Raw genomic sequence first — 26,089 nt, 5'->3', positions numbered from 1 at the left:
GCTCTCTGCTCAGCAGGGAGCCGCTTCCCCCTCTATCTATGCCTGCCTCTCTGCCTACTTGTGATCTCTCTGTGTCAAATAAATAAATAAAATTAAAAAAAAAAAAAAACTGACACTCTGCACCCATCTCCCCTCTCTCCACTCCCCCAGCTCCTGGCAATCCCCATTCTGCTTTCTGTCTCCAAGAATTTGACTACTCTAGGTGCCTCTTCTAAGTCCAATCATACAGAATTTGGGTTTTTTTTTTTTCTTTCCGTGATTGGCATCTTCCATTTAATGTCCTCAAGGCTCACCCGTGTTGCAGTATGTGCCAGACTGTCCATCACCTTATAGGTCTAATGTTCGTGTCTCTGTTTAGACACTCGTAGTTACGGTACTGGTATCATTTCACACCCTCCTTTTAAAACACTTCAGAAAAGCTCTCCGGGATTGTTGACTTCAAAACTGCCGTGGTTTTTTTTGTTTTTTTTTTTTTTTTAGATTTTATTTATTTATTTGACAGACAGAGATCACAAGTAGGAAGAGAAGCAGGCAGAGAGAGAGGAGGAAGCAGGCTCCCCGCTGAGCAGAGAGCCCGATGCGGGGCTCGATCCCAGAACCCTGGGATCATGACCTGAGCCGAAGGCAGAGGCTTTAACCCGCTGACCCACCCAGGCGCCCCCAAAACTGCCGTTTTTAAGGGCTGCGTAATTGTCTCTCCAACAGACAGGGCATGGGTGAACTTAACCTTTGTTACACACGCAGGTTCGTTAGAATACATTAGAATATTGAATGCTTTCTTCCTATGCGCTGCGTGCCAGGCTCGCTCCTTTACACTTACAAAGACGTTCAGTCCTCACAATGACCGGATGAGGGGCCATTTCACAGACGGTGACCCTGAGGCCCAGAAGTGAAGCAACTTGCCCAAGGTCTCGGAGCTAGTGAACTGCAGAGCCCGAACAGAACCCCAGGCAGCTGGGTCCAGAGCCCAGGCTTGAACTGTGCCATGTTTCACGCTGCTTGCGTGAGTCTGATGACCATCTCCACACCCATTTCTGAATTCTTCAGGACCCATTCTCGGGAATACATGTGACTCTTCAAACATCTGGACCAATCCTTCTGGGCAACCCCTGGCTCCAGGACGACAGAGGGAAGTGTGTTTCGCCAACACCCCCCTCCCCCGCAACATGGTTTTCTGTATTGTTTAATATAATGGGGTGGGAGAGGAGAAATGGCACTTTATGGTTTTTATTTATTTCTTTATTTATTATTTTAAAAATTCATTTTATTATTTATTTATTTATCTACCTTACGGTTTTTAAAATTTGTATTTATGGAATGACGAGCATGGTTGAGTATCTTTGCACGTTCCTAGGCTTGACTTACATAGTTTGGAGCCAGGTCGGGATGACTGCGCTCTATGCCATCATCAAGGATGGTGACCACCACGTTTTTCCCAGTGTAGCCCTTCTTCCACGCTGCCTGGACGTTCATTTCTGATCGACAGCGGCTGTTTTTGTCACCACAGTGCTGTAGGCACAGAAGACACAAAGCCCGCCCCCAGCACGGACTCCTTGCAGCCACAGCGTGGCATAAGATGGGCACATCGTACCTCGTAAACCCAGCAGGGGCGTTCTTATGCGCTCAAGTGAATAAGGAGGAAACACTTCCCCGTGCCCTAAAGAGCGGACAACCTCTTTCTCACACCCATTCCCAGGAAGAGTGAATGGGAACTGCTCCCCGAGCTTTTCCTACACCTGGCAATCTATCATTTTCCTAGGGTAGTATCTCCTTTTGTGGGCTCTCACTTTTCACTGCTTAATTAGTCCTGAGCTTGCATGAATTCACTGCCCTGCTCAAGGACTCCACACCCCCCACCCTGGGGAGGTTTTGCATCATTCTTAAAACTTTCACGAGAACATCTGTGCTATGCAGCACTGAAGCAGGGATTTCACAATGTTAGGAAGTGCGTCTGTTTGGAGTTGCCGTGAGGATTTAGCTTTGCTGGGGGAAATGAACCCATCCCGGCAACACGGCAGTGCAAATGCCCAGGGGGCGGTGAGGCCCATACCCCACTCACCATGTACCACATGTTGGACCAAATGGGGTCGTTGAAATAGAGGGCCTGCGGGTCGCTTCGCACCTGTCTCTTCACCCTGCGTTTAACTTCTTGTTGTTGGAGCCATTTCACCTGGCAGGGAGAAACGCAGTTACTATTTATTTTAAAAAAGAGGATCTCACGATTGTCTGTAGCCTCTCTGTCGGTGCTACAAGGGTGAAGACTGTAAAAAGGGGAGAAATTGATCAAACGGTTATTGGAAGTTGGAAGCAAGACGTTCTACAGAGAGGACAGGAATCAGTAAATTACAGTAATCCATACATTGGAATTTTTAGTAGCCTCTGGAAACAAGATAATACCAAAATAAGCACAGAGAAAAATCTAGCAAGAGATATGGCAAGATATTAAGAGTTGCAATTCTTTGGTGGTGACATTATTGTTAACTTAAGATTTCTAAATTAGGGGCCTCTGGGTGCCTCACTTGTTAAAGCATCTGCCTTTGGCTCGGGGTCACGATCCCAGAGTCCTGGGATGGAGCCCCACATTGGGCTCTTTGCTCGACAGGAGGCCTGCTTCTCCCTCTCCCACTCCCCCTGCTTATGTTCCTGCTCTCGCGCTCTCTCTCTCTCTTTGTCAAATAAATAAATAAATAAATAAATAAATAAAATCTTTATAAATAAAATAAAATTTCTAAATTATTTTCAGGGTTTTTATAAATTTTCAGTTGGCATGATCTGCCTTCACAGCCAAGGAAAAGAGGTTGCGAGGGAGTATCTGTGATACTTTGGAGCAGGGATCCAGGAGGCCTAGCTGCCTAGATTCAAAACACAGTCCCACTCTCACCAGCTGTATGACTGAGAGCAGTTCAGTAACCTCCCTGGCCTCAGTTTGCTTGTCTGTACAATGGGCACCATCATGGGTTGTAATGAGGGGGATATGGCATATGAAGGAGTGTATAGAAAGCACTCACTTCAGCGTGTGTGTGTGTGTGTGTGTGAGAGAGAGAGAGAGAGTGTTTCAAGGTTGAAGACATTTGTTTTGTTTCATTTGTACTTTTAAAAGATCATGGGGGAAAGAATTCCCATGCCTCGAAGCAAAGAATTTTCTTGCTACTGTGGTCCCACCTGATGCAGTAATGGCTCCCTCTGGGGCTCAGTCTGGAACTGGGGTGGGGATATGCAGGACAACGGCACTGGGGCTCTGCTCTCAGGAGTCTGTGCTTTAGGTGGGGGTCCCCCACCAAGCCGCCCAGAGTGTGACGCAGGCTCTGAAGTAGCAGACAGGTAGGGAAAGTGGAGCGAGGAGGAGAAGGAGTGGGGGAGGGGAACTTCAAGGGTTGGAGCAGTGGGGGCCCAGGGTGGACGCCAGGCAAGGCTGGTGACCTCAGGCTCAGACCCAAGGCTGGCACAGCCACCAGAGGAACCACCCAAGGCAACTCTGGAAGGGAATAAAAGGCCACCAAAGGCAGAGGGGCAAAATGTCTTCCCTCAGACCTCTCTTGGCCTCTGTTTCCCCACACTGTCCTGAGGAAGGAAAGCAGGACAGCCCCATATACCGCCTCACACTTAAGGGCGGGATTGATCTGAAAAGGCAATATGGATCAACAGGAAAAAGTGCTTAGGAAGGAGTATCACAGCCTGTCCCACTACCAACGTGCTTTGTTCCTGAAAAACCAGGAGACACCCAGGTTCCTTAGAAACACCACAAACAGTTCAACAACAGTTTGGGGCTAGGCACTAAAACGAACCTCGGCCCCAAGTCCTAGATAATTTATAATTGCCGTGAATAGATACTTCCATGGAAAATAAAACTATACAGTGAGATATTTTGTTCACAATACCCTCTGATGGCATTTTGCAACTTCCCCATAAATCACTGCCTGAACCGGAAAGATTTACTCGGTATACAACACTTAAGACAATATTTCCTAATCTGCTAAATACCCTAATTACAAAACAGAGCATCGCGTGTACCACTAATGGCTCCAAGCTCCCCGGGGATGTTCCCAATCCATCTTGTCCTACTGACTCACCACCCATCTTACTAACATCCAGCAGCACCTTCTGACATTTGTAGACATCCAGTTATAGAGGAGAAGGAGGTGAACTCTCTTCTTCCAAGCTTGAGTAGGGCACCAGGGAGATGACATAGGAAAGCATGTTGCCAGAAGTCACAAAACAGTCCCCTAGTGGGATGAAAGTGTGAGCACCCTGGCCCCAGTCATGCCTGGACTCTGCGTAAAAACCCAACGCTAACACACAGTTCTGAGGGTGGGCTGTCCTGGCACGGGTCCACGGCACAGTTTGGGGATCTCCCTCTAGCTTGGACTCAGGGGCAGCTCTCACTCCCTCGACAGGTCACTGTAAGTCTTTGACAACCGGTGAGCGCTGGCAGGCCAATGGAACCAAATATAACAAATTATCCAGATGGAATCACAGGTGCCCTCACTGTTGCAGGCTGATTGGGCCAGTGGTCCCTGGGTCTGGGCTTCCTTGCCATTGTCTCTCTCTGGGCTCCAGACATTGCCTTGTTTCTCAGCCAAGTGCAGGGAAATACAAGGGGATCCCTGACACGTGTGATTATCTTTCTGAGAAAAGGCAACCTAGGATCCTTTGTGGGGTTTCAAGTACTCTTCATAATACTTCTCTGGAAGTTCACCCAGACTGCCCTTTTACATTGAAGATTCACTCATGGTCTATCCGGATTTCCCAGCTTCCCAAGGAGGCATTCAGACTTTCTCCTGGTGAAAAATGCAGGGGAAGAGACCGTGGTACACACAGTCTACCTTTCAAGGCCGCAGAACTCAGAAAATCAGTCTGGAACTCAAGCAAGTCTGCAAAGGAGTGGGCCTGGAGCAGAATAAAACACATTTAGTGCCTCAGGATGCCTGGTGAGGGTAGAGCCCATCGTCCTTATGAAGACAATGGATCGTGTATCAAACTTTCAGATCACTGCATTGAAGGAAGGGGGAATACCGCACACAGGAAAGTGCCTGCTCATTCTACTTCACTCCCCACAGGCTTCTTTTTCTTCTTCTTCTTCTTTTTTTTTTAAGATTTTATTCATTTATTTGTTTTTGAGAGAGGGAGGGAGGGCAGAGGGAGAGGGAGACAGAGAATCTCAAGAAGGCTTCACGCTGAGTGTGGAGCCCAGCATGGGACTCGATCCCACAACCCTGAGATCATGACCCAAGCCAAAATCAAAGAGTCAGATGCTCAAGCGACTAAGCCCCCCAGACCCCCTCTGTAGGCTTATAGGAGGTTGATGGTGGCCTCCCAAAAGGTATGTCCACCCAGAAGTAATTAAGGATCTCCAGATGAGATTACCTGGGTGATTTGAGAGTGCCCTAAATGCCAGTGACATGTGTCCCCATGTCTGAAGGCAGGAGGACAGCCCTTGGGAAGACAGAGACAGAAGGAGAGATGGGAGGGAGGCAGCCACCAGCCAAGGAATGTGTGGAGCCACCGGATGCTGGAAGAGGCAAGGAAAGATCCTCAGCTGGAGCCTTCAGAAGAGCTACTGCCCTGTGAACACCTTGATTCCAGGCTTCTTGACTTCAGGACGGTGACGTCAGAAATATCCGTTATTTCAAGCCATCCAGTGTGTGGGCATTTGTTACAGCTACCCTCAGACGGTAATACAGGTTTCAACAGTGGCTTTAATCAGGGCTGAGCTTTGTCAACATTTGAGAATCCCTGAGGCTGTCCTGCTGAAGGAGGGTCTGGGATTCCAGCTCGACCGACCTCCCCTCTCTCACTGGAGATGAGAACATACAGGACCCCAGAGGAGGGGCTGCGGTGGCTTGAGGCGGCTCTGGGAGGGGCCCTGGGCTGGGGAGAGAGGCTGGAGGCAGTGGCTCTTGGGGCCAGCTCTGGCTGGAACCACTTCCTGCACAGACCTGTAGCTCTCGCCCCAACCACTCCCCCTGTCCCCCGCCAGGTCACAGGGCACCGCACACCTTTCCCCTTGAACCTCACTCTATGCCCAGGCCACTCCCCACCCCGTCTTCCACCGCCAGCAGGCTGGGCTGTGCCACGAGGCTTTGTGCCTCCTGACTGGTGTGTCCCCCCCCCCCCCCACCCGCCCTCAACCCAGTCCACTTACTTATATTCATCTTTTGAGCCTCACACATGCTGGAAACCTTTTCTGATGTCCAGGCCGGCCACTGAGGGGGTCCCCCTCAGAGCTCCTAGGCTCCCGTGCATGTCTCTTTACCACTGCCCTCACTCCCCAGTGTGCCCATTAGCCCTTCTTTCCTCCCAGAGGAGGGATGACTGAGGTCACCCTGGTTTCCCCAGCTCTCAGCAAACACCTGTCCTGTGACAGGTCCTCGCTGAGCAAAGCTCTGCTGGACCACAAGCATCGCTTTCTTACGGAAAAGGCAAGATGAAACGGACACAGAATGAATACAAACTTTGGAGACTCTGCCGGAAGTGGGGGGGTCCATCTGATCACCCTCTGCTCCTCACTGGCCTGTGGATGGGGCCTGGGTTTTGCCCACCACTGTATTTCAGTGTACCCAGCACTGTGTGGCATACAAAAAGAGCTCACTAAGTGCTTCTTGAACACAGGAGTGAAGTTAAATGAATACATTTCTGATTACAAATATAACAATGAGTAGACTTCTAAAAAACACATTTCAGGGGTGTCTGGGTGGCTCAGTGGGTTAAAGCCTCTGCCTTCAGCTCAGGTCATAATCCCAGGTCCTGGGTTCGAGCTCCACATTGGGCTCTCTGTTCAGCAGGAAGCCTGCTTCCCCTGAGCTCTCTCTCTGCCTGCCTCTCTGCCTACTTGTGATCTCTGTCTGTCAAATAAATAAATAAAATCTTTACAAATAAAGAAATAAATAACACAATTCAGAGGAGAAAGTGCAACTGAGTCTTAATGACCACCCCATGACCTTGACTGATTTTTTTCTGTGGAAGATCAACCATAAGTGATTTGGGGCAAGAGCAACGTTTGCCAAATGCCACGTCTGGCCCAAACACAAGTCATCTCTCTTAGCACACCTGTATAAGCCTGCATAAAATGTCCTGATTTCTTCCAAGTCCTATTTTGAAGGTGGAACTTCATGCTGACTCTCTTCCTTTTATGTTTTTCTTGGTATGTTTCTTGCTAAACATACAGCATATTGATCATAGAAAGTTATTTGCTCTGGGGAAGGGAATTCTAGGCATGCAGAAGACTTCATCTTCTCCAGTTTATGTGAATAGCAATGCTTTCTTCTGCCAGGCATGCCAGCCCCCCATCTTTCTTCTTGAAGTCAAATTAAAATTAGGCCTCTGGTAAATGCCATTCTGTAGATAAGGTAAAATGCAAAGATGTGTGTAAAGAGGTAACATCAAAGAGCAGGATCCCAGTAGATGGCTTGCGGGTGTCACGGGTCATCGATGCTACTGCACTATGAAACTGTCCAAGTGGAATTCTGGCAGGTGTGCCTTGGGCAGCCCTGGTCATGTTTTCTTCCCTGTGGGCCACAGGCATGCTGCCGGACCAGAAGCTGGCCTAGCACAGCAGTCATGGGCTCAACAAGTGACAAAGGGTTTGTTTTGTAGCTTCCTCCCATGAGCCAATGCCACCCGCGAGAGCATGAAAGCCCAGTTCCATTCCACCCAAAGCTTCCATGTGCTCATGTTCTGCTGCAAAGCCCTCATTGCTCATGGGGGTTCCACTATGGCTTCAGAAGCCTCTGAAATTGGCAGAAGATAGAAAGTCCTAGAAGGGGGCTCCAGAGTCTTTGCCCTGAGATGGAGCTAAGACAACAAAGACTATTCACAGACATCCTTTTCCTCACACCCTCTCAGGTCCCCACTACCTCCAGGGGAAGAGCACACATTTGAATCAAGCTGCTAAACTCCCTTGACATGTCCCCGGTATGCTCAGTTCACTGAGAGTTAATTCTCTGTGGGTTCAACGTTCCATGCACGGTTGTATCCAGAGCGTGGGAGACAGCTCCTGCCAGCTCTCTTTTTTCTTTCTCCCTTAGCATCATCAAAGAGAAGGGCAGCTTCTTCTGTAATTGCTGAAGGACAGGGAATTGCCTCTGCTGTTTGCTTGTGAGTCAGCCAACCCTGACTGCCAGCCAGGAAATAGCTGTGCAAGAAGTCAGGGGCCAGACCCCCGAGGGCCCAGGTGCCACCAAATCCTAAGACCTCCTCCAGGAGAGAACAAGCTCACCAGAAGGAATGTAGACGATAACCCTCCGTCTCATTCCACCTGTGGGAGGCTTGGCAGCCTTCCTGGGCTTCAGCTTCTAAGCTGTGAAGTCAGGGGGTCAGATCAGCCCATTTCCCAATGCAGGTTGGACCGTCTTTCAACCAGGAAGCCAACCCATGGGGTGGGGAATTGAAGAAAGAAAATTAATACTCCCCAACCAGTGCAAATCACCTTACAGCTTGCAAGGTGGCCCGTCTTAGGACAGGCAATGGTTAATGCACACATGAAATGAGCCAGGGGGCTAGGCAGGGGCCTTCTTCCCCTAGGGTCTAGGGTCCCTCAAGAATGGAAGGATAGGCCAAAGTCCCAGGAAGCTCCAGAAACTATAGGCAAAGTGGTGTGGACATGAGCACATGATTTCTGCCCCCACGCCCCCCCCCCCGCCCTTCTGGAGAGAGAGAGAGAGAATCTAGAACTTTCATCAGCTTTTTAAAGGGACCTGTAATTCCAAAATGGGTATGAACCATTGAATTCAGCTAGGCTCACGGAATAGAAAGTGGATCAGGCCTTTCCATGTGAGGAATGGAGAAGTGCAGTCACACTTATGTTCCTGGGGGTTGGCAGGGAGAGGGACCAGGCCCGCAAGCAAGCAATGACTGGACAGCCTCATTAGAGCCTGTCCCAGTGAGACACCCGAGCCCCCCTGAGAGTATCACTTGGGGCAGAGTGCGGGGGGGTGGGGGGGTGCTAGGCTGCTCTGGCAGTGGCTTATCTGAAAACCCAGGAACCAAGGTAGTAGATGAGGGAGAAGAGAAGGAAGATGAACCAACAAAATAAAGGGTATCTTGACTCAGCACAGAACCCCACCTCTCCCTTCCCACATCACAGAGGCCAACTGGGGCCTAGCCCCAAATCCGCTTCCTCGCCACAGCAGAGCTGAAACGACGTGTAGGGTATCTCCAACCCTTGCCATCCAAGCTGAACCACATGGACACGGCTGTTTCACAAAGGAGAGAGAGGACAGTACTCATTCTGCCTGTTTCGGAGACGGGGAAGTGTGAGAGTACTTTGGGAAACTGACTCTCCCCATTCTCTTGTTAGTTAGTTCTTACTGGGCTGAAAGGAAAGAGCAGGTAGCCCGGTCTGCACCTCAGTATCACTTTTCTCTGCTCAAAGACAAGAGGTCAGGTGACCAGAGCCTAGTGCCCCTCCCCCCTCCCCCCAGTGTTCACCAAGTTGATACCAGTGACCGCATCCAGCATCCGGCTCTACCGTCGCTTCTGTCATCACTGTAGGCTTTAGCCATACAAGACACAGCGTGATTCACTCACCCAAGCCCTTTTTAGGATTTCTGTCATCATGTTACGAAGGCAGGCCATGATTCACTTCTGATGTTTTTACGTAAAAAGAAGGGAATAAGCAAATGATAACAGATACAACTGGATTATGTGAACCTACTCTGTGCGACTGAGTTATGTTTCAATGAACGTTGACTAAGTGTCTGTCTGCTATTTCCTGGGTATCTGCTAGACTCATAAGGCGATACAAACAACTGAAATGTGGCCTTAGCCCTCGAGAACGTTATGGTCTGCTGGCAAAAGATGGGCTCACGTGCTTCTCTCTGTAAGATCCTCCACCTCAGGCCAGGTTACCTTCCCATCGTCTCTCCTTGGGGTCTGGAAAACTACACACTCTCCCCAGCCTCGTGCTCCCGGCGCCCTGGGGAACCATCTACAGCTCCCGCCAAGCCCGGCCCTGTCGCTTACCAGATCCCAAGCGCACTAAACCACTCATCACTCCCACCAAACACTGCCATGTGCTCCTGTGTGCTCCCACCTGGGCTTGCGACCTTGACATGACTTCCAGAATGGCCAGGAAACAGATGTTTATGGGAGCAAAAGGGAGGAGGCCGTGGTCACGTAAATCCAACAGCCGCAGAGCAGGACAGGCTTCTTTCCTGTTCTTGTGTGTACTGGGAGCCTTGGAGAGGGGGACGACACAATTTCTCCTACATCCATGGGACCACTAAGCCCTTCAAGATGGCGCACTGCCCATGACCACCGGCAGCTTGGAAGGAATGCCGGACTTGGAGCCCCCACCTAGACCTTCTCTGGCCCCACCCCTGCTTCGCTCAAGGGTCAGACTGGGATCAGAGTGGTGAGATAAATAGACACAACCCCTCCACTCCTGGAACCCAGTGAGGCAATCTCACAAGTCAAGAATATAATCATATAACGGTAGGGAGGGCAAGTCAAGTCAGAGGGCGCTGAGCTGACTTCAGGTGGCCGGCACACAGGAGCTGAGGTGAGAGAGGGAAGAGACACAGGGAGGAAAGGCAGTCTAGAGGGGGAAAGAGCCAATGCCATGTGAGGAGGGCTGGAAAGGCCAGTGTGGCTGGGGTCTGGCGGAGGAAGAAGGGTCTGGGACGACCTCTCAAGGGCCAGTGGCAGCGTCCCACATGTGTCACAGTATCTCTTAGGAGGGTGGTGTGCAGACTGGTGAGAGGCAAGGAAGCCCATGGCAGGCCAGTGAGGAGGGCAGGGCAGTGGTCTAGGTGAGAGAGGGCAGGGGTGCATGGGGCGACGTGGTACAAGGGCAGCATGGAGTTGTACTGGAGGTGGGACAGGTGTGGTGCGAGGGAGGCTGCTGTCTGTCTGAGACAGAAGCGAGGTCAGAGGTGGTCAGCTGGGCTGGGGAATGCGTGGACTTTGAGATGTCTGTGAGGTATCTAGGCAGAAGCATCAAACGTGCTAATGAAATAATAAAGCTCTTTTAAAGTAATTTTTAAAATGACCGTTTTTACCAATTCAGAGTAGCCATTCCACTCGACCCAGCTGGGTTGTCGGGAAAATATAAAGAGACAGCTGCAGTTTTCTCCTGCCTCCAGATGGACAAATCCAGGGGACCCTGGGAGGCGGCCCTCCCCTGTCCCCAGCCCCCAGCCACCAGTTCACTGACCCTGAGAGCAACTTGGTCACTTACTGTCTGTGTGCTTGAATGTGCCAGGAACTTTTTGTTTGTACTTCGAATGGTTCTAGCACACCAAACTCTCAGATAAAATTCCATCTGTGGTTAATGGAAAGATCTGCTTAAACGTTGCATCACTGCTGGAAAGAAACCTGAGCTTTGATTAAACTCTGGGGGCAAAGTCCTATCCTACAAAACAGAATGCCTACTCTGGTCCTAGAAACCATTTCCAACTTCAGAGCTTCAAGCACTAACATGAGGCCTCCAACTGAAGGCTCCCACAGCCCCCAGAAAGAGCCATGGAGGGTCTGCTTGATAACATCTTTATCCTTCCCTTTCCGTCATCAATCTGGCTGAGAACGGAAAGGAAGGGAAGGGCTGAACCACAGTCATCACACTAAAATGTAAGGGTTGGAAGAGGCAGCCAGCCACGCCAAACTATAAGCCAGCTTGGAACAAAATCAGAACGAGTAATTTAAAAAAAATTTGTGAGCCCTAGCAGCCATTGGCCGATGCTTCTGTAACATCCACCCTTCTCCAGACTTTTGGCAAAAGAACAAGTTAAAAACAAATGCTTTCAGTTTGCTTAAATGACAGCCCCTGGAAAAATCCACGGACTGATACTGCACACGGAGAACAGTTGGGCTCTTCTCCCAAGGAGATCCACAAAGCGCTTGGAGCAAAATGGCCCTTTTCAAGGGAGGTTAGAAAAAAACATCAAGCAAAGGTAATTAAGAACGTAAAGAAAATGACAGCACAATTCTGGGACGGGATCTGCGCAAAAAAAAAAAAAAAAATGCTTCGTGAGTGTGTGCATCTGCACACGGGCACACGTGCGTGAGCAGCGGGACTGAGTCTCCAGTATTGCCTCCCCCGCTCGTGTTTTGTTTTGTTGGATATTATCAAACGTACACTCCATCCACTCTTTCGCAAGGTAGGGATGGATCGTAAATTCTATCCCTTATCAAAGCACTTTTTCTACAATAGGGACTGGAGCTAATTACAGGAAAATACCATCTGCATTCGATTGCACTGTACTCGAAGCCCTGTAACATTCATTTCCAGTTTGGTCATTCAGACCCAATGGTGACTTCGCATTCCAGTGTCTCTGAAGAACATTAACTCATCTCGTCCTTTCCTTAAGAATACTAATCACAGCCTCTCCAAATGCCTAGGCGTCGCAGAAATGCCTCTCCGACGTAGGAAAGCGTTCTGGAGGGCTGCGAGAAAAATCGACACGGAGCACTTGTGTGAAACGGGTAATTTGGCCCGATATTTCATCAGAAGGACAAGGCCGAGTAAGTATTAGTTAGCCAGACTGACGGCTAATTGATCTGGTTTGTATTCAACTAGACTGACTTAAGCGGGGGTATTTCACTTACGATTCTGAATTCATAATTGGTTCAGATGTCTCTCTCTGCTTTCCTGCGGCTACAAATTTAATTAGCACTGCGAGAAGGCAGCAGCCAATCACACGCAAGTCACAGGCGGGACCGCACTCTGCAGACTGTTTACCTTTTCTCTCTTTCTTCTAGAGTGGCAGGAAGCTTTGAGAGCAGCCCCGCCAGGAGCTTAGTAAGGTCTTGTATAAAAAGGACTTGTATTTGGGAAAACATAACAACCACAGCCTTTGCTAAGGGGAGGTCTATCCTTCCTTCTCTTCCCTTCAAGGACACAGCAGATTGCTGGGAATGGTTTGCCCTCCATCCCAAACAGAACGGAATACTCTGGGACCGCCTCAAAGGAACAAGCCGGACACCTTAGATGCTGCCTCCAACCCTCTCCTGCCCGACTCCCATGCCCTGCTCCGCGGTGGGCTTGCCCAGGGCAGAGGCCAGCTGGGTGGGCATCTCTGCCTCCCCTGGGACCCAGGGCCTGGTATCCAGCAGGTGCACAATTAATACTTGGGGAAAGAAAGGAAGTGCAGTCAAGTTGAATACCTTTATTATTATTATTATTATTTTAGATTTTTTTATTTATTTACTAGAGAGGAAGAGGGAGTAGGAGACTCCCTGCTGAGCAGAGAGCCCAACATGGGGCTCAATCTGAGCCGAAAGAAGATGCTTAACCCACTGAGCCACCCAGCCGCCCCTGAGTTTTTGGGTTTTTTGCTTTTTTTCCCTTAAAGATTTATTTATTTATTTATTTAGGGAGAGAGAAAGTGAGTGAGCGTGGACGGGAAGGGGCAGAGGAAGAGAGAGAATCTCAAGCAGACTCCACGCTGAGTGTGGAGCCCTGCATGGGACTCGATCTCACGACACTCAAGAGTTGGACACTTAACTCACTGAGCCACCTCGGTGCTCCAGATAGCTTTAAATGATTTAAAATTCAGTCACTTAAAAAAAACAACAACAAGTCCTGTTTCAACTCTGCCCTAGTTCTAACCATGGAGGAACAGCTTAATTCTCAGAACACCCTGTGGGAAAGGGGCCAAGAAATGCACTGCTCCATTGTCTTCTTGTCGCATGCTTCCACGGGAGGAGGGGGGCTCCCCCCTTCAGATGCTTGCCCTTCGTTGTAACTATCTGTGCAGTCACGACTTAACAACCCTGAAGACCTGTGATGAAGAACGAGCATGTCATCCTCACAAGACGGAGCGCACTGTTTGCTTGGATGTGAAACTGTGGAAGGTCTGCCAGCAGCCCCCTTCCTAGCTCGGAAGTTTCTCGATGCTTTGACAGAGGTTGCTGCTGTGAATCTCAGCACCACTCCCCGCCGCCACCGCCACCTTGCAACCACCAAGAATCCATGTTTCTTTGGTGACCAAGCACACAGTACCCCTTCCACTCAGTTTTACACCAGCGGAAGCATTGGGTCTGCTCAGCCTTCTCCGGTTGCCCCATTCTGTTGGAGTCAGCAACTACAATCTGGCTCTGCTTCCCAGAGGGAAAAAACTATACCAGCCCCTTTGAAAAACATTCCTTCCAGTTCCATGGTGTGAACACACGTAGGTATAATCATAGCCCCCTAGGACCAGGCGAGCTGAGGTACATAAAAATGCTCCAGCACACAGTAGCCCCTCAATAAACATCAGACTCTTTTCCCAGCTAGGAAGGTGTAAGGGGATTAGCATAATGCTTTGTATCTCTTTCCTTCTATCTATCCATCTATTGGTTCATCTGCCCGCCTATAAAATCAATTCAGAAATATATACAAGACACATCTGCCTGTCACAGCCCAGTTACACGAACGAGTTCCACGAGGACCACCTTCTCACGTGCTCGAAATCAGATCACCACAAAGTGACACTCTGGAGAAGGGTGTTTCACGTGCTGTGCTCAGGGATAAACTGTCTCTCCAGCCACCCAACCCCAGCCCCCAGTTCAGCCATTACAAAAGGAGCCACGACCGTCTGCGGGGTAGCCTGGGACAACACCAAGAACTCATTTCTCCATGGAAACTTTATTACAAATATTCTGTGGGAAAAAAGAAATAGTATCGTGTGTCGGCTTGGAAGCCCAAAGTAACATTTAGCACATTGCTTTTAAGAGACGGTGATTTCCACGTTCGAAAACTACCATGTACCAATGGCCTCATTTCTTTGTTGGGGCTGCTACTGCTTCTCACGCGAACTTCACCTTCCCTCCTAGCACTCATCACCCTGGGACAGATCACATATTTTTCTACTTCCTGCTTCATTTTCTGTCAGCATGATCACCTGCTCCAAGGGCACCACTAGGGCCACAGCCTGACCCGTGGCTGCTTATCCCAATGTCACCTGCTGAATGAAAGGAAGTCCTCCAAAGCTAACTCGACCATCTTGAATTTTTAAGCTTCCCGAGGATCTGCTGGCTGGCGTTTGTGGAACACTAGTCTCAAACCTACGCAGAGAGGACGTGCTGTACTTAATGACCCAATAAACATGAATTCTATGAAAACAAATTGTTAGCCTCTTTGCAAATTATATTTGCTCTAATCTCAAAGATCACACGAGTTTTTTAGGGGAAAACAGTTATATTTACTGCCCGAGTTTTTAAATTCATGGTAACCATTAAGACACATGCTATGACAACCACAAAAACATCCATCGGCCCAATCTCTAATTTCATTACTAAAACACTAGGTTCGGTTTCCTAGTCTTTGAGCTCTGCTGGGTTATATTCATATACTTATCTCCTCTGATTACTGTGTGTTTTGTTGGTTTTTTAAAGATTTAAAATATCAATAGATCTATACCCATTTGATTGTTGCTTTGAACTGAAGTCCAGAGTCGAAATTCTCCGGTCAGACAAGAAGCCAGATCTTTCGAACATTCAGACAGTCTAATGTGTTGCTGCACATCTGTCTTGCTTTATTCAAAGCAGATAAGAAAAACTAATGACTATGTAGCATCACGTTAAAAATCAAGACTTAGTTATTTTTAGAACCACAGACCCAAACAAAAAGCAAACAACATTCCACGCCTTAGGAAAGGGTCCTGTCCGGGGAGCCGAGATCTGTACCTGGGGGTCCATTCTGAGGAAGGTATGAGGGCCTCTGCTACTCAAGGTCGATCTTTTAAAGGTTTTGCTATGAAAAAAATGGTAGTAATCTTCCAGGTTTCCAATCTGCAAAACAAGAAGCAGGATATTATCAGTTAATAGTCTTTTAAAAAATTTTTTTAATGTTTTTAAAAGCTTTTATTTATTTATTTGAAAGAGAGCACATGAGCATGGGGGGGGGGGGTTGGGAGGGAAGGGAGAAGCAGGCTCCCTGCTGAGCAAAGAGCTGATGCAGAGCTCGACCCCAGGTCCCTGAGATCATGACCTGAGCCAATGGTAGACGCTTAACCAGCTGAGCCACCCAGGTGCCCCTAATTAATATGGTCTTATAACCAGCTTCAAAAATCCTCCATCCCACAAAAATCTTCCCCTTCTCTGGGCGACTCATTCTGCTCCAAGGGAAACATACACTCCGTTATGTTTCCCCACTCATCTCTTTGGCCTATATTCACTGTTTACAAACACGAAGGTGGATTCAGATAACCCCTTTTGGGATAAACAACGCAGGGCAGTATTTCCAATGAAGTACACACTCCTCCAAGTCCTGTGGTGAGTTCATAGCCTTTAAAATGTGTACTCTCTTGGCCAAGGTTTGTAGACAAGAATTAATGTTCATTTAGGGTCAAGCATTCCTGAAGTAGCTAAGTTAGTGTCAAGTCAGGCCTGCACCAAAATATTCATTTATAAACAAACTCCGTCCTCCCCACCCCACGGGTAAACTGAAATATCTAAGAATGAACGTTTGCTCCCAAGCGCAACAAGGGAGCCAAAGGAAACACGCGGGTCCATCTGCTTGGGGATTGTGAAAAGGTCAGATGAGAACATCCAAATCCCCAGGGTGTCCCAATTTTCTGCCAGGGGTGGTTTGCCGAGACAGATTCCAGCTTGAGGGCTGGACAGAACCAAGAGAAGCAATGGATGTGGCCTTCAGGACAGCCGGGCCCTAGTGCCTCAATGACCCTTGAGTATCAGGACATTGTTTTCGGAAGACCTGTTCTTGTTCGGACTTACCCTGGTTGTTGGAACTAGCTTGTTGGTCACCGTCCTTGAAAGCAGAGCTTTTTAAACGAGCCTGGACAGAACATTACACAGACTTCCGAGTTGCCTTTCTTAGCCTAAACCATCCTAGTTTCTTTTCCAGATTCTGGTCAAAGGGCAAATTTCAGACAATTTGTACTCTAGAGCGGCCCATATGTGGTGCTTCTGAGATGATCCTGGTTCAAACCTGTCCTCCCCCAACCTTCACCAGCACTGGCCATGTGAGCTTGGGTAAGGGCATTCGCCCCCCTTGAATCTTGACTCCTGCTGTGTAAAATGGGGATGAAACGGCCTAACCACTGGAGTTTAGAATCACTAAAGTCTGTGCAGCTCACAAGAACCCTTGGCTACACCCGCCCCACTCAAGCCACTGTGTCTGCTGCGAACTGACCCCATGAGGGTTGACCAGCCCGGGGAGAGACCTGGAGGGATGTGGATGCTCTGAGTGGCCATTTCCACATCTTTCCACAAGGCCAGAGTCCTCCAGCACTTCCGCCCTCATTTCCAGCCCTCCTGGGCAGCCTGGCTCCCTTTTGTTCCCAAGTGGCAGAAGATAGCTCTTTGTCCTTGAAATAAAAAGCCTCTTTTTTTCACTTAAGCTTGCTCCCATGTGTTCCTGTCACTTACGACTATGGAACATGGAACACTATGATAGTCGTGAGGATTAAATAGGTTATCATCTCTATTGTGCCTAGAACCTGGTGGGTCTCAACCAGCGCTGGCTGGTATGGGGAGCTGGGTGGGATTCTCTGGCTGGCTCTTCTCCATGGCAACTGGAGACTGGGACCAGTATGCTTAAGATTTTGCCAAATCTGCATCTGCATTCCAACTCGACCCCCTCATGCGGAATGACCTGGGCATAAGACCCTCTCAGGGTCTTAGTTTCCTCGTGAAAACAGTAACTACTGCCTTGAAGGGTTGTTCTAAGACTTCAATGACATAAATCTAGAAAGAGCTAGCAGACTGCCCAGCAGGTAGCAAGTGTTCAGTAAACGGTTTTCCACAATGCACGTTCTCATTTCGTTTTCTACCTCGAGGCATTTTTTTTCGGCGATCATAAACCTCATGATTTTGGACCTATTTGGCACAAAAGCACTTCTATTTCTCCTACAGATAATTCACCTCGCTCACTTCTTCAACCAAGTTAATTGCCATATATGTCAAAGGCTCCTCCTCACGCACGCCAGACCTGTGATTTAGAACCAGAAGCAATAATGGAGTCTTACCTTCGAGCTGTATTTAATCAACCTGTTTGCTTCTAAGCTGCCTCCATCCCTGGGAGATGTTTCACAACTTCTGGTCTTTTAACTCCGGGCATTCAAGTCAATTCCCATTCAGGGATGTGGAGAAACTCAGGGGTGAATCAAATTTGCTGGCAAAGGGATGGATGGCTTGCAGAGCTGCTGACCCTAAGCAAAGCCCTCTTGGGGCAGCACCTGGCCTTAGGGCAACCGGGCCAGACCAGAGGTAGCCAACTCCGAGGCCAGCCAGCTCCCTGCCTCTGAGCCACTGTGACCACCCTTAGCAATGGCTCCAAGGGTCTGAGCTAACGGGAGCTGTTCTGCTTGAGCAATCCTTTGGAAGGAGAGATACTCCCCCATAGTACTGACCAGCCCAAGTGGCAGCAGTGACCAAGGCCGCATCTGTTTGGAAACTTATGTCCAGCCTAACATGGGGGCTGAGGGTCTGGGAAGGACCACTCCCAATGCAGAGGAAAAGGGGATACCAGCCAAGGCTGTCCTCCTGCCCCTACAAAGCTAGCCACAGAAGAAGCTGGACTGTGTTTCAGAAAAAAAAAAAAAGGCAAGGGGGTCAGGGCATTGGGTGTTCATAAATCGGAAAGTAGCTGAGGGGTCCCTCTGTGATTCTGGGTGCCTCTGTCCACCCTCTGGGTCCTTACGGAGTAGGATTGAGGGGGTGGGGTACAGCCATATTCCTTCCTCACAACCAAAGACTCGAGGCCAGATAGTGTAATTCAGGGCCCTGTGGGAAAGTGTCACCTGATACTGGGATTACCATGAGGGGAGGAAGAAGAGCCCAGATCCTCGGGAGGGAATCTTGACACCATGAGAGCCTTGACTCCCTAGGGCGCGCGACCTGTCTGCAGACCAGATTAACATGATGCCCCCAAGGTAGGGCTACAAGTGTCCTCCCAAAGCCTGTAGAGATGCTGTGGTTAATAAAATACCAATTCATTCAGAGTACAGAGTGGAAGCCCATGGGCCAAATCTGGTCTACCTTCTATTTATCTTATTTTGGGTGGCGGTAAAATACACATTCCGTTGACCACGTTTTAACAATTTTTAAGCATGCAGGCAGCTGAGTGCTGCTGAGTACATCCATGGTGGGGTTTGGCCACCATCTCCATCGATCTCCAGAACTTTCTCATCTTCCCAGACTGAACCAGCACCCATCTCACTCACTCTTACTTCCCACTCCTGCCATTCTAATTTCTAATAGCTTGAGACAGCTCGTATGAGTAGAACCGTTTGTGTTTTTGTGACGGGCTTATTTCCCTAAACGTGATGTGCTCAAGGCTCATCCAGGCCGTGACATTTGTCATTCCTTTATTTTATTTTATTTTAATTTAATTTAATTTTAATTTTATTTATTTGACAGAGAGACAGAAAGAAAGGAAACATAAGCAGGGGGTAGCAAGAGGGAAAAGCAGGCTTCTTGATGAGCAGGGAGTCCGATGCGGGGCTTGATCCCAGGACCCTGGGATCATGACTGGAGCTGAAGGCAGATGCTTAATGACTGAGCCACCCAGGTGCCCCTTTTTTCCTTTTTAAGGCTGAATAATATTCCCTTGTCTGTGTATGCCACATTCTGCATATCCATTCATCCATTAATGGGCACATGGATTGCTTCCTCCCTTCGGCTATCGTGAATAATGCTGCTATGAATATGGGTATGCAAAGATGTGTTCATGACCCTGCTTTCAACACTTTGGGCCATATATACGCCTTGTGTTTTTATCAATCAAACTTTACTGGAGCACAGCCACACCCATTCACTGACCCACTGCCCATGACCGCTATCATATTAAGATGGCAGAATTGTGGAGTAGCTACCGAGAACCTCTGGCCCCCAGGCCTAAAACATTTCACACGCGGACTTTACAGAAAAAGTCTGCCAACCTATGATCTAGAGCATTTGCTGCTGGGCGTATTTTGGGAGTCCAGTAAAGGCTCTGATGATGAGCATGGCTTCTCCATAGGTGGGGGACCACCCGGCCACATGCCGAGGGGCTCTGCTTAGAAACACAGGCACAGCTGCTGTCCCCCCACCAGCAGCACCTCATTTGGTCACTGAGCTGACCTTTCTCCAGGTACCCTCCTTGTCTGATGACCCAGGAGGTCTCTCTCATCTGTCTGACTCACGTTCTACTGCCCTCTGCCATGGCCCTCCCCGTCATAGGGCAGGGGTCAGGAATATGAGGTTTTCATCTCAGGCAGAAGGTCAGAAAGAATCAAGGGGTGACACAGCAGGAGATGGGTGCACCTGACTACCCAGTGAAAGTCATCTCGGCTTGGCTGATGCAGCATTTACCGTAAGTATAGCTGTTTCTTCCTCCCTCCTCCTCCCCCATCCCATTGAAGTCCTTCTCCGGTCCTCGGTCCTCGGCTCCCCTGTCACAGCAGGGTTGACCCCAAGTCTGCCCCTCCCAACTTGGAGAGTTGCTCCTTAAGATTTCTGGGTGCCTACAGGAGCTAAGAGGACAGGATGGCTGGGAAGCCCCCATTTTCCCATCTAAGCGCTAATCAGGCCTGACTCTGCTGAGCTGCCGTGATCAGATGAGATCGGGCACATTCAGGATGGTGGGGTTGTGGACTGGAAAGCCCCCCTTCTCGAGCAGGGTCACTGGGGACATGGCCACCGGCCTGGTTCAACATGAAGGACACCTGATTGTTCTGTGGCCCTGACCTACAGATAAGGGTATGGGAAAGAACCACGGGCACGGCTCCATTTTACAGATGGAAAAACAGGCCCAGGGAATGAAGCCCAATCATTATCCTCAATAACCAGCAATTTCCCCTCGCAGCCCATAGATCAGTAAGTGACCAGATCTGAAACCAAATGACCTAAAGATACACAAATTGGGGTTTAGAACGATTACAACGCTTCTGACACACCTTCAAGGGTCAAAATGGCAAGAGCGAGAATCCTAAGAATGAACAGAAAAATGGGGGCAGCATAGACTTTTTTTTTTTTTAAGATTTTATTTATTTATTGGACAGAGACAGAAATCACAAGTAGGCAGAGAGGCAGGCAGAGAGAGAGGAAGGGAAGCAGGTTCCCCGCCGAGCAGAGAGCCTGATGTGGGGCTCGATCCCAGGACCCTGAGATCATGACCTGAGCTGAAGGCAGAGGCTTAACCCACTGAGCCACCCAGGCGCCCCAGCAAAGACTTTTTTTTAACCCAAGGTAATCTCCTCAGTGAGGGAACATCCTTATTTTGATTTGATTTCTGCACTGAGAGTCCGTAGCTCATCCTCTTGCCTTGGCAGGCCTGGCCATCCCACGCTGCCATGCCATGCTATGGCCCGGGGCAGTGTTTACGCCAGAACTTCCAAGCTCCCGTGATCACCACTAACGTGCTCTGTGACCACAACCCGAGCCGGTATGGAAGCAGGCTGCCTTTATGAACACGGGGTGCAGGGGCTCCCAAGGAATACCACTGTTTGAGGGCTCTGGCAAACCCCCCTTCATTCCCCAACTTGAGAACAGAAGAGAAACTCTTCCCCCAGCATTCTAGGCTGCCTCCCCATCCTGCTCAGCTCTGAGACCTTCCAGACCCTCAACCGGCTCTCCATCGATGAAGCTGATCTCTAGTCGACAAGGGGTCTTTTCTTTTTTCCAAGGCATAACATAAAATTTTCATAAGTGCCTTTTCTCTTCCTTGTCCGTGTATTTTCACGATGCCTTAATTAAAGCCAATCCCTGAGCGCCCCATCCAAGAAAATGACAGTCTGCTGAATATGGAACGCTCATGTCTCTTTACTCAACAGTGATATGTAATTATACACATTAGTTGATAAAATTGGTAACATCATTAAAACATCATTAAAAACCCTGCTAAATGTTCTGGGCCAGAACACTGCAAGAAATGAGATCAAAGAACCCACAGCGACAAGAGTGGAGCATGGTTTCTCCTAACAGGGTACTCTATTAGACTTAAAAAAAAATCTAGATAATGTATGCATACGGTACAAAATATGGACAACACAAAGGCGCAGAGAGTTCACAGGGAATGGCAAGTCTCCCTCCTTCTCCTGCCTCCCAGCCACTGGGGGTCACCCGACATTTACCAGGTGTCCCCTGGCTCACAGCAGGAGCTGCTGACCCTGCTGAGCACTCCCTGCGTCCCAGGCAGGAAGCTCACAGTTTCGATGCATTCCCCTGTTTGATTCTCACAACAGCCCCATGCGGTAGATGCTGTGATTATCCTCACCTTGCATTTGGGGAAACTGAGGCACCACGTGGTTAAGGAAGACCACATCCTTAGAAAGTAGCACTGTCAGATCTACTCAGAGTTCACACTCACAACCATCACCCCTTTGCCTCTTGACACATTTCCAGCAGCAGTGGCCATGGGGGACCCCACTTGCCTTGGTTCTCATCCCGAGCAGCGGGTTTGTTCGCACAGGGCCAAATGGCTCAACCAGCGTCCACTGTCCGTCATTTCAAGGACATGGAATTTCAAGGACATTTCAGGGAATATTATATTCCAGGCATGTATCCATCCCATTATGCCCATACGTGAGTGTAAGTGTGCATACATACATGTCGATACATGTGCTTATGTATTTCTATGGGCATTTTTAAAAAGATTTTATTTATTTGACAGAGATCACAAGCAGGCAAGAGAGGCAGGCAGAGAGAGAGAGGGAAGCAGGCTCCCTGCTGAGCAGAGAGCCCGATGCGGGGCTCAATTCCAGGACCCTGAGACCGTGACCTGAGCCGAAGGCAGAGGCTTTAACCCACTGAGCCACCCAGGTGCTCCTCTATGAGCATTTATGTATCTGAATGTGAGTCCGTGTATGTATGTATTCAAATATGTGCACACACATGCACGTACATGTATGTGAATGTTTGTGAGTGTGTACATACATATGTATCCAGGTGTGTGTGTGTACATATATGGATGTAGGAGTGTGTATGCTTGTGTGTGGGTATACAATTGTGTGTGTGTGTGTGTATGTAAGATTCCCCAGTAAACGGCTCTGAAACACAACCATGAAAGTCTTCGGTTTTCCCACAGCCCTTATAGCCACATGGACTTCCGAACCCACTGCTAACCACCCTAATTCAGAAGTCCTGGGTCTGGGTCTGTGGCCACCACCTTGGTCAGGATCAGCGGACAGCCTGAGCACAGCAGCCAAGGCCCAGCACCCTGCCTGCCCCCATCTCCCCACCAGACGAAGTTTCCAGTTCTCGGGGTTCCATCTGCCGCTGCATATGTGGGTTCTGAAACCTCTCCCTGGGAGACATGGGGCTACATCCAGGGACTGTGTCAAACCCCTTTCCAGAAGGCCGCGCCTCCCTTGCCCGGCCAATCCCCACCAGCCTTCCAGACTCGGCTGAGCGCTGGCTCCTCTGCAAAGCCGTTCCCACCCGCATGGGTCCCGAGCACCTGTGCTCTATAGTCTGAGTGCTTGGGGGCCCAGGCCAGACCCTGGCCGTCTTCATCTCCTTGCTGCCAGCAGGGTGTGAGGGGGGCAGCCCCAGTGATGTGCGGGTCTCAGATGACTCGACGAGCAGCCACCCTGGGCTCAGGGTCTTCTGCCCACCCCCAACCTTCTTCCAGATCTGCTCCTCCTCCTGAGGAGTCCCTTATCTTGCTGAATGGCGTCATCTCCTCCATGTGTGTCCAGGACCACCGAGCCCTCTGCAGGTGACCTGTTGAAGGGTTCTCAAGCCTGGCTGAACCCTATTGTCCTACTTGGGCCATGTACGTATGTTGCCCATTGCCCTACGTAGGTCCCTGGCGTCTGACTCTCTTCCTCCCCATTACACTGCCATTCCCAGCCCAGTTCTGCCTCCTCTCAGTGGAGGAAGCCTCAGCCCCTCACGGGGCACATAAAGATCTCCACCCCTGGGCCACGCTGCCTGTCTGGCCACAGGCCGGACCCTGCCGGCATCACCTCTGTCCTCTGGTGATGCTGCTGTAAGGGACTCTGCGGTCACCTGCTGTTTCACACCTCTGAGCCAGCTTCTCCCAGCCCCTTCACACCCTTCACATATCAGAGGATGTTTTCAACCATCCTCTGAGCTATCGCTGCCTCCAGGAAGCCCTCCTAGGCCTCCCAGGCTCAGGTCTGCCCTGGTTGCTGCCATAACCCACCTTCCCTCCAACCCTCCGCTGTAAGCTCTCAAAGGCAGTTTTGTCTATAAAACCTCAGAACGCTGGCAATGTTGGGAGGGTAGCAGGAACTCAAAAAATGTTCGGTGAAATTAACAGACTTCAAGTGGCACCAGAAAGACACACACATCTTCCCCTTTCCCCCTATATAGAGTTGTCCACCATGGCCCTGGGGCCAACTAAGACCCCATGTCTTCCAGCCATGCGACTGCTGTCTTGTCATTAGGGCTCTCTCTAGCCCCCCTCCCAGGACAGTCCTGAGGCTGTGAGTCAGGCAGACCATCTACCAGCTGTGTGGCCTGGGCCGGGCCCCAGGCGACTCATCTGAGCTCCCACAGGTGCAGGCAGAGAGGGGCGGGCCACGCAGGACTCTGCACTCCATCCAAGTGGCCCACCCCCTTCATTCATGGCGAGCTAACCGGCCTCAGAGAGGAAGCCTCTCGAGGACTACAGGTGGGATGAGGGTAAACATCTTGCAAAGCCAAACAAGGAAGGGGCAGAAGCCAAGTGTGGTGGGGGAGAGGCCTGGGCTGGGGATGTTTACAAGTAGAGCTTCTCGTGTCCTGTTTTCTTTTCTTTCCCCTGTAAATCTGAGTGTATCTAGCTTCAAATCACCGCTTACAGAGGGCAGGTGTGAGGTCCGAGGGATCTGCAGGCACTGGCAGCGAGGAGAGGCACGCTGCCTTCTTGAAGAAAAGGACAACCTATCACCGTCATTCTTTGCAGCTCCTAGGGCATGCTGTAGAGCCCCATCTAATATATTACATTTGATTTGCAGCAAGTCACTGAGGAGCATGCCAAATCCACCCCAAATGACATCGGATTATTCCGAAGGTCCACCCGCCCACTCGGCCCTCCAGTGAACGTGACCTCAGACGCAGGTGCAGTTCCCTAAGTCCTCAAGTCAGCAAACTGGGCTGGGGGTGGGGGGTGCTGGGGGGGCGGAGTTGGCTAAGTGCATGCTTTGGTCAGCACACAAAAATGCCACCCCACCTCCCCAGGCTCCCACGGTTAAATCCGCCTCTCGGGAACAGCTGATAAGCCGCCACGAGATGTCACAATTCAAGGTCTCGGAAATGAATGGGCTGCAGAGGAGATTTCTGACTTTGCAAAAAAAAACACACAAAAAAAAAAACAAACAAAAAAGCAAAACAATAACAAAAAAACCTCTTCACTTTATCACTCCCAGAGCCTGCCCTTGGCTGGAAACAGATGTTCCAAGCCCCGTCCTCTCGCCACTGCTACGTGCCGGCTTCTGGCGCTGCTGGGCTTCCCAGCCAGCATCTTCTGGGGGAGCCTTTGGCTTTGGGGAGAAGGGTCTATGTTTCAAAGTCACAGGCATCAGAGTTCAGTTATAGAATATTACTGATCTCCCTTGGTCTGCTTAAGGAAAAGGTAACTAATGAGAGCCTATAAAAACCTACAAATGAAATTAACTCTGTCTTGCTCTGGTGACTCCTACCTGAGGAAAGTTATAAATATAGATGGCCACTGAGCCTATATTTAGCCCTGAGTTACCTGGTATTTATAATTAAGGAAGTTCAGAGAGGGAGAATGAACATTTTGTTGTTATTTTTTAAGCATTAAAAAAAAAAAAGCTTGCTTCCCATTTCAGTCACATAATACACATAGCAACATTTTGTTACTGCAATAATTACAATTCTGACCCAAGTTAAGATTATTGCACAATTTCCTAGTCACCTAAAATTGCTTTCTTCAACACACATCCACCCAGATCCTGCAATTAAGCCGCTCAACTTCCTACAAATTCCTGAAAAATCATTAATTTTTTTCTTAGCAACCTTCATTTATTCTCTTCCCTAAAGTTGCCAAATGAAACAGTCTGGCCTCCTATGAGAAAGTCAAATTTATACACCTCGACCTCTACCTGTAGCATCCACAAAGAGCCATCTGAAAAACTCTGCCATCTTGACTCTGAAGATCTTTTTAAACCATTTCCTGGTTAAAGGTTTCTTTACAGCTGTCTGGAATTAGTCATTTTACCAGATTTCTGAGCCCAACCCGCCTTTTGTATTTATTTTT

General features: G+C 49.3%; 1 protein-coding gene across 3 annotated transcripts in view; it reads right to left on the bottom strand.

The window, feature by feature from the left end:
• The window catches only part of LOC111152599 (proprotein convertase subtilisin/kexin type 6), a 181,789-nt gene that overhangs the window by 118,473 nt on the left and 37,227 nt on the right, over positions 1-26,089 (bottom strand). For all 3 annotated transcript variants that reach the window (XM_022511117.1, XM_022511116.1, XM_022511118.1), the window contains exons 2-4: positions 15,604-15,708; positions 2,060-2,170; positions 1,366-1,509 (exon numbers count right to left, since the gene is read on the bottom strand). In XM_022511117.1, the coding sequence (XP_022366825.1) occupies positions 1,366-1,509; positions 2,060-2,170; positions 15,604-15,708 (360 nt within the window). The remainder of the gene's footprint in view (positions 1-1,365; positions 1,510-2,059; positions 2,171-15,603; positions 15,709-26,089) is intronic.

This window comes from Enhydra lutris, unplaced genomic scaffold, assembly GCF_002288905.1.
Source record: "Enhydra lutris kenyoni isolate GAN:26980312 unplaced genomic scaffold, ASM228890v2 scaffoldscaffold29, whole genome shotgun sequence".
Classification (NCBI taxonomy): domain Eukaryota; kingdom Metazoa; phylum Chordata; class Mammalia; order Carnivora; family Mustelidae; genus Enhydra; species Enhydra lutris.
Note: the sequence above shows the minus strand (reverse complement) of the source record. Positions and strands in the feature narration are given on the sequence as shown.